Source organism: Panthera tigris, chromosome B2, assembly GCF_018350195.1.
Source record: "Panthera tigris isolate Pti1 chromosome B2, P.tigris_Pti1_mat1.1, whole genome shotgun sequence".
NCBI classification, from domain to species: domain Eukaryota; kingdom Metazoa; phylum Chordata; class Mammalia; order Carnivora; family Felidae; genus Panthera; species Panthera tigris.
This window is the reverse complement of record NC_056664.1, coordinates 29,710,086-29,718,329: the sequence shown is the minus strand read 5'-3', so window position 1 is coordinate 29,718,329 and position 8,244 is coordinate 29,710,086. Positions and strand designations below refer to the sequence as shown.

General features: G+C 49.7%; 1 protein-coding gene across 5 annotated transcripts; it reads left to right on the top strand.

The window, feature by feature from the left end:
* The first annotated feature begins 334 nt into the window (after positions 1-334).
* On the top strand, positions 335-3,892 carry LOC102970631 (class I histocompatibility antigen, Gogo-C*0203 alpha chain-like). 5 transcript variants are annotated; one of them, XM_042985939.1, is made up of 8 exons: positions 335-509; positions 781-1,050; positions 1,325-1,600; positions 2,204-2,479; positions 2,594-2,701; positions 3,129-3,161; positions 3,301-3,348; positions 3,476-3,892. In XM_042985939.1, exons 1-8 carry the CDS (start codon positions 449-451, stop codon positions 3,502-3,504), a joined length of 1,101 nt encoding a protein of 366 aa, XP_042841873.1. In that variant the 5' UTR covers positions 335-448; the 3' UTR covers positions 3,505-3,892. The 5 variants fall into 5 exon arrangements, with proteins under 5 accessions (XP_042841873.1, XP_042841872.1, XP_042841871.1 ...); XM_042985935.1 differs by lacking the exon at positions 3,301-3,348 and having other exon boundaries at positions 354-509; XM_042985936.1 differs by lacking the exons at positions 3,301-3,348; positions 3,476-3,892 and adding an exon at positions 3,268-3,299 and having other exon boundaries at positions 354-509.
* Positions 3,893-8,244: the final 4,352 nt, after the last annotated feature.

Sequence of the window (8,244 nt, the reverse complement as noted above, 5' to 3'; positions counted from 1 at the left end):
CCCAATCTCCACTTCTCTTTCTTTTTTTTTATTTTTTTATTTTTTTAACGTTTATTTATTTTTGAGACAGAGAGAGACAGAGCATGAACAGGGGAGGGGCAGAGAGAGAGAGGGAGACACAGAATCCGAAACAGGCTCCAGGCTCTGAGCTGTCAGCACAGAGCCCGAGGTGGGGCTCAAACTCACAGACCGACTCACGACCTGAGCCAAAGTCAGACGCTCAACCGACCAAGCCACCCAGGCGCCCCTCCACTTCTCTTTCTACAATCATTGTCAGGTATTTCCGCCTGGATACTGATGACGCAACTCAGTTCACACTCCTATTAGTGTCGGGTTTCCGGGGAAGCCAATCAGCGGCACCTCAAGTTCCCCTGTTACCAAGTCTCCGCACCCGACCCCGCTACCAACTGCGAATCATTCTCTCCAGACCCTGAAGAAGCGGGTCATTATGCCCCGAACCCTCCTCCTGCTGCTGTCGGAGGCCCTGGCCATGACCCAGACCTGGGCGGGTGAGTGCGGGGTCTGATGGAAAGGGACTCAGGGGCAAGGGGACCGCCTGGCGAGGACGTAGGACCCCGGGGGGAGGTGCCTGTCCTCCGCTCCCACCCCAGACCCCCACCCGTCCCCGCCCTGGCCTGTCCTCCCCATCCCTCTCCCACTCTGCCCTGCTCTCCCCGACTCGGGTCCCCCTCGTCCTGCCCTCCCGGCCACCTCCACCAAGGACCCGGCCCCGCGCCGGGAGGAGGGTCGGGCGGGGTCTCAGCCCCTCCACGCCCTCAGGCTCCCACTCCCTCAGGTATTTCTCCACCGTCGTGTCCCGACCCGGCCGCGGGGAGCCCCGCTACTTGGAAGTCGGCTACGTAGACGACAAGCAGTTCGTGCGGTTCGACAGCGATGCCCCAAGTCCGAGGGTAGAGCCGCGGGCGCAGTGGTTGGAGCAGGAGGGGCCAGTGTACTGGGACCGGGAGACGCGGAGGGTCAAGGAGACAGCACAGATTTTCCGAGTGAGCCTGCAGACTGCCCTCGGCTACTACAACCAGAGCGAGTCCGGTGAGCTGGCCCGGATCATGACCCCCATCCCCACTGATGGGCCGGGGTCGCCCCAAGTCTGGGTCCGAGCGCCACCCGAAGTCTGCGGGAAACCGTGGCCCGCCCCCGGCATGGCAGTCCCTCAACCCGGGAAGAGCCCGCGGGAGCTTTTAAGCGGTTTCACTTTCGGTTTGGACATAGTCGCTTGCCTGTTGGGACTGGGAAGGTCTGGGGGCTGACCGCGGGGTCAGGGCTCCGTTGGCGGGTCTGACTGCGGGGGCGGGGTGGGGACCAGGGTCTCACACCTTACAGGATATGTATGGCTGTGACGTGGGGCCAGATGGGTGCTTCCTCCGCGGGTACAGTCAGTTGGCCTACGACGGCGAGGATTACATTGCCCTGAACGAGGACCTGCGCTCCTGGACCGCGGCGGACACCGCGGCGCAGATCACCCGCCGCAAGTGGGAGGTGGCCGGTGTGGCGGAAGACTTCGGGAACTACGCGGAGGGCATGTGCTTGGATTGGCTCCGCAGGTACCTGGAGATGGGGAAGGAGACGCTGCTTCGCGCAGGTACGGGTCCGCGGGGCCTCCCCAATCTCCCTTACACTGGGGCTGGCTTCCCACGAGAAAGGAAAAATGGACTCAGTGTCAGAACAGCGCCCCTCCCCGGGTGGGAAGAGGGAGATCCGCCTCGGTGTTCATACTTCTACTAGAGAGTAACTCCCCTAGAGGGCGCTTTTCTCTAAAGGGCAGTGAGGAATCCAGTCTCCCCCTGGGATCCAGGTTGAGACCATCCCTGAAATAACCCATCAGCAGTTCCCTCTGACCCTGGCAGCCACCTTATGAACCCTGACCTTCCCTCTCAAGGCCTTTTTCTCCCTGAGAACATCTTTGGAGATCTGACTCCGGGTTTTCTGAGTCATTCACCCTCCACCACACTCATGACCACAGTGTGTTCCCCCCTTGGACCTGCAGCCTCCTACCTGGGTTCTCTCCCTGATTCCAGAACTTAACAAGAATCAGGAGATCCCAAAGGCTAGACTGCTGTCTGGGTTTTGTGCTTCTTCCATCCAGACCAGTTGTCCTGTCCACCTCAGGATGGTCACGTGGATGCAGTTTCAGTGGCCCATAAAGCTAAACCACAGTGTGGATTCTCTGTTTCTTCTTCCTCAGAATCTCCCAAAACACGGGTGACCCGCCACCCCATCTCTGACCGTGAGGTGGCCCTGAGGTGCTGGGCTCTGGGCTTCTACCCTGCGGAGATCACCCTGACCTGGCAGCGTGATGGGCAGGACCACACCCAGGACACAGAGCTTGTGGACACCAGGCCTGCGGGAGATGGAACCTTCCAGAAGTGGGCGGCTGTGGTGGTGCCTTCTGGAGAGGAGCAGAGATACACGTGCCATGTGCAGCACGAGGGGCTGCCCGAGCCCATCACCTTGAGATGGGGTAAGGAGGGTTGGGGGTAGAGCCCCGTGTCAGGGAAAGCAGGGCCCTTCTGGAAATTTCAGAGTCAGGACTGAAGCCAGAGGTCTGGGCCCCTCACCTTCCTTCCCTTTCCAGAGCCATCCTCTCTGCCCTCCATCCCCATCCTGGGCATCATTGCTGGTGTGGCTGTCCTTGTGGTCACTGTGGTGGTTGGAGCTGTGATCTGGAGGAAGAAGTTCTCAGGAACAGAGTGGGGGGATCTGGGTCTCTAGTCCCCTTGGGGAGTTTCGTAGATAGCACATTGTCCTGCCTTGTTCCTGGGAAGTACCATCCACACACATGTAGCTGCCCACTCTGGAGCCATTACTAACATTCACTCTGTAGCAAAGCACTTGGAAAATGAAGGACAGATTTTCACTTGGTAGTTCTGCTGATGGGGACCTGATTCCTAGCAGTGACAGGACAGAGAGGAAGGTCCCTGTTCAGGACAGACCTCCAGCAAGTCAGGTGGTCCTGTGACCCCACAACTCTTTCTTCATGTGTCCCAATCCTGCCCTGGGTGTTTAGTCAGAACTCTGGAAGCTTCATTTTGGACCAGGACTAGGAGGTTGCTCTAGGATCTCATGGCCCAGCTGTCCCAAGTCTCTAACATGATATTTTCTTCCCACAGGAGGAAAAGGACCGAGCTACTCTCACGCTGCACGTAAGTATGGAGGGGGTGATTCCTGAAACCCTGGGATAGTGTAGACAGGACTCTGTGGGAAGCTCACCACTTCCTCCATAGCTCCTCATTTAGTCTCATCTCCTAGGGCTCTGATCACGTCCTGTTTATTCCACCCCAGGCAATGACAGTGCCCAGGGTTCTGATGTGTCTCCCGCAGCTCCTAAAAGTAAGCCTCCAGAAGGCCTGAACTGGGGAGGAGTGGGGGCACTAGGAGCACTTTGAGCATATGGGAGGCTGTTGAGAATGTGGCATTTATGTGACCTAAATGTGTTCATGATTATTTATTGTCACAGTGGGAGGCCAGCTGACTGTGGAGGACTGAGCAATGCAGGATCTCTTCACACTCTCACTTGGTTACAAGAGCTCTGGACTTCTCTTTCTGCAAATGGTGTCAGAATGTGTCTGCGTTCCTATTAGCATATTGTGAGGACGCAGGAGACTGGCCCCCCCGCCCACCATGACCTGTACTGATTCGTGTTCCCTTTCTGACCTGCTTTCCTGTTTCACTAGAGGCAGGGCTGGACCATCTCCATCCTTGTCTTTTTTTCATGTTGGGCTGAGTACTGACGCCTTACTTTCCTATTGAAAATGAGAATCCAGATATGAATTGGTATTTTGTAATTCTGGGTATGTGGGATTGATGAATTAATAAAAGAAAAGATTTGTAAAGTTGCAACAAAATAAATGAAAGCCCTGAGAACCTCCCAGAACCCGCTGTTTCCTGTGCCGTGTCTGTTGCAGGTGGGGACAGGAGAGGGCTGGAGGAGCCGAGTGTGGACGGGGCCTGTGTCCAGTCGGTGTGCTCAGTGCATCCTTGGTGTGTCGAGCTCCCTCCTCAGCTGGGTCATGTCTCTGCTCCTTGTCCTTGTCCCTTCTGTGGAACCTTGTCTCACCAGGACCGTTACCACAGGGATGTGGACGTCACCTGTCACCAGGATCTTGTGGAGCAAGAGCTTCCTGTGACTGGGTCAGCAGGCTCCATCCTGGGTTGTGACCTCAGGCCCATCTTTTGGGTGTTTTTTTTTTTTCCCTTGTTTCTATGGAGCATCAGGCCTGTTCTTGCTCGTGTGTCCGAGTTCCTGTCTCCTTCTCCCCAGATGACCCCAGTGGTTACAGCACCAGGAGTCCTTTGGGCTGTCGTTCTGCAGGCCTAGGTGGACCCTGCACACAGGAGTCTCTGTGGTTTGGAGACATGAATTTTCAGATTCATCCATCTCCTCCCTCTAGAGTTGTCTTCTGGATTATTCTTTACATCCTGAGGTAGACAGAGGGGAATCTGGGAGTTTCTCATCCTTGTTCAACTTCAGTTAGTTTCTACCTTCCCTGCCTCTCTTCCCCCTCTTCTTGCCCTTAGTTCTGGTAATGCTGGTTCTGGCTCCCATCCACGTTCATGGATTTATAAATCAGGGTCTAATGAAGATTTCTATTTGGTTGGAGAAAGAGTCCCATAGAGCCTGAGTACAGTGACTCTGAAGACAGGACTATAACTGTGTGCTGTGCTGTGCAGGGGAAACTCTGTGGGACGGGGGAGCTGAGCAGAAAGAGGGAGGGGGGAACAGCCCTGGGGGAAAGTAGAGGCGGCACTGATGGTGAGGTGGGGGCACTTTGTGCGGGAGCTGCCACGGACCGGCTGTGCCTGAGGCTCATCCAGAAGACGGAGGTCCTCTCCGCTGACCAGTCGTTCCACTGATAATGTCGTGTACCACGTGAAGGACCCACTATTTTTTCATCTAGGACACCTCAGTGACTAAGAAGAGGCAAATGTGCTGGTCTTGTGGAGAATATGTTCTAGTGGTGAGGGGCAGACTCCACTTGACCCTGGAACAATGTGGGGATTGAGGGCAATAACCTCACTGTGCAGTCTCAAGTCCAAGTATAACTTTTGACTCCCCTAGAACTTAAGTACTAATAGCCTACTGTTGACTAGAAGCCTTTTGATAACATAAACAATTCTTTAACACATATTTTGTAGGTTACATGTATTATATACTATACTCATAAATTAAGCTAGAAAATACTAAGAAACCATAAGGAAAACACTCATTTGACGATACTGTAAAAAACAAGTCCACATATTGGTGGATGTACACAGTCAAAACCAGTGTAATTCAGATTCAACCATATATTGTATAAATGTGGTAAATAAGGGACATGTTTAAATTGGTAGGTGCTTTGAGGAAGGTGACCCAGAGAGTTTCCTGTGTGGGGACAGGGAAGGTGGCTACTTTACTATCAGAGGGAGCCTCACTGGGAAGCTGACCTCTGAGAGATGTGCGGGACACAAGGAATTGTTGAAGAGCATGTCTCAGGGAGTTCTTTCCAGGCAGGGGAACCTCCAGGCACACGCACTAGGGCAGGAACGTGTCCTTGTTCAAGGAAGGGTGAGAGGCCACTGTGGCTGGAGCAGAGAGCATGTGAAACGCAGTCAGATGTGTAGACCTTAGGATATTAGAAGGGGGTTGAGATTTCTCTGTGTGAAACGTGGAGTTAAAAGAATGGACAGATAAACGTGATTCACATCTCTTTAGAAGCATCTGTGTGCTCTTGCACAGAATTGAGAGGTGACGATCCAGTGACCAGTGGGGAAAAGTGTAGGAAACTAGTGCAGTGTCCAGGAGGGGGATGTCAGCTGTACATCTGGGGTGTGAGGAGGGAAAAATCATAGGAAGTGATGGGGTTCTGGATATATTTAAGGTTGGACTTTGTAGCATTTCCTAATGCATTAATTTTCATTGTGGGAAAGTATCTTATACACATATTTGAATTGGTTTTTTTTTGTAAGAAGAAAAATGGAAGACATGCTGGGACATACACATTTTCTCTTCATAGGGCACAGCCAGGTGGCAGATGGGGGAAGTGGTTATCAGCTCAACATAAAATCTCTGAGATAACAAGAGTGTAGATCTTAAATGTTTGCCCCACACAAAAGGGAATGGTAACTGTGTGATATGATGCAGGTTAATACTGTGATGGTAATCATTTTGCAGTATAGACATGTGTCAAAACAAAAGCTTGTACCTTAAACTTACACAATGGTATATGTCAATTATATCTCCATAAATCTGGGAAAAAATTTCTGTGAAGTCTTGCTCCTCTATAACTACTCCCTACATTGATTTCTGACTCTTTATTATACATATGTACAGTTACAGAGACTTACAGATGAGAGAGAGAGAACACGGGGCCATGTTTTATTTCAAGGAAAGTCACAGAACAGGCTTGAGTCTACACACCCAGGAACAGAATCCACAGTGGATTCTATCCCTTGATAGTTGTTATGGGATCCAGCTTTTGTCTACTCCAGTTCTATTCACAAATAAGCAGAGTAGCATTGTCAGGTGATAAAGTGATTGTTCAAAATGTCTTCTCCAGCCTTTGTCTCTTCCTAGGATTTTAAAAAAATAATCAAAATCTGTAACACTTGAGATGATCTGTGTATATATATTGACTTTTTAAAAATATTTTTAGTGTTTATTTCTGAGACAGAGAGAGACAGAGCACGAGTGGGGGAGGGGCAGAGAGAGAAGGAGACACAGAATCCCAAGCAGGCTCCAGGCTCTGAGCTGTCAGCACAGAGCCTGATGCAGGGCTCAAACCCACGAACCGTGAGATCATGACCTGAGCTGAAGTCAGTCGCTCAATTGACTGAGCCACCCAGGCGCCCCTATATTGACATTTTATATATCTTTGTACATGGCCATATTTCTGGAGGGAGTATCCACAATTTTATCAGTTTTTATGTGACCTCCACAAAAGTCTAAAAACTTATTCCACTTTAGACACCGTGCTTCTCCACCTCTGGCCCACGAACAGCCAATAATCAAACCATCTTTAGCAGATCCAATGACTTGGTATACAACTTGTTTTTGTCTTGTTGATTACCAGTATGAGACAGGATAAGGCCTCACTTTCAATTTCTGTCTGTATCTGTTTGTGGGCTGATGCACATTCACAGACCAGTGTTGGCTCACAGAAGACACAGATCACCATCGGGTTACGTGGAATTATACACTAGCACCTACTCTGGTGCCAGATAAATAGCAGAAGTGAAGAAATAGTTCATTGGGACGCCATTTCCAATAACAAGGAAGACTAAGTTTTAAGGCCACCTCTTCCCCTAAAAACAACTAAAAATGATAGAAAAAGTATAAGTATCTTAAGAGTATAGTAGAATAATCAAGAGAATAATCATTTAAGCCAAACTATAAATGTAGGCGATAGACCAAAGAGAAAATTGATCTGATCCTTAGGGCATTTTTCAAATCTAGAAAATCTTAGCTTGGCTTCTCGGGTCCATAACCTTCATAGACAGGAAATGATGCCCAGAGCTTATTCATGTGAGGAGCATGAAAGACATCCTCTCCCTGAACATCTGGGAAATAGGTTCATAGCCTCAGAATAGGGTGAAACATCAAAATCTGCTCTATCTTACAGGGCTCCTGGATGCCTGGGTGGCTCAGTCCTTGAGAGTCCAACGACAACTTCAGCTCAGGTCATAATCTCCTGGTTTGTGAATTTAAGCCCCTTGTGGAACTCACTGCTATCAGTGCAGAGCCTGCCTTTGTCCGCCTCTATCTCTGTCCCTCCGCGGCTTGCACTGTCTCTCAAACATAAATAAATATTAAAAAATACATTAGGTCTAAAAAAGTTATCTGAATAAACCATATTCACTTTTTTAAAAATATGTTCAAGTACCAGAGTATTCTAAGGAAATTTGCCTTTGAGCCAGCAAAAAGTGAGCAGACAATTTCAAAAATTTTGCAGTCACAGACTAAACTTTCCGTGATCGATAGTCCAAATTTGCTTTACCATTGGCCATTGCACCAAAATAAGTTCGTGTCATTAGTTTAGTTTATAACTGTCCTGGATTGGTGATGACCCCAAAAATTATAAAAAATAAGTTTTGGGGCAGCAGGTGACTCTTGATCATGAGTTTCAGTCCCACATTTGGCATGTGGCTTACTTTAAAAATAAAATAAAATATTAAATTTAATTGCATTCTTAAAAAAGAAATCTTTTTAACATCTTTTTTTTTTTTTTAAGTTTATTTTTGAGAGAGAGA

Bases quoted from the DNA above. Each gene is read 5' to 3' on its own strand.
- LOC102970631 (XM_042985939.1), top strand. From the start codon at position 449: ATGCCCCGAACCCTCCTCCTGCTGCTGTCGGAGGCCCTGGCCATGACC. The intron at 1,601-2,203 runs GTACGGGTCCGC...CTTCTTCCTCAG, and splicing joins GGAGACGCTGCTTCGCGCAG to AATCTCCCAAAACACGGGTG. The intron at 3,349-3,475 runs GTAAGCCTCCAG...TTATTGTCACAG, and splicing joins GTCTCCCGCAGCTCCTAAAA to TGGGAGGCCAGCTGACTGTG.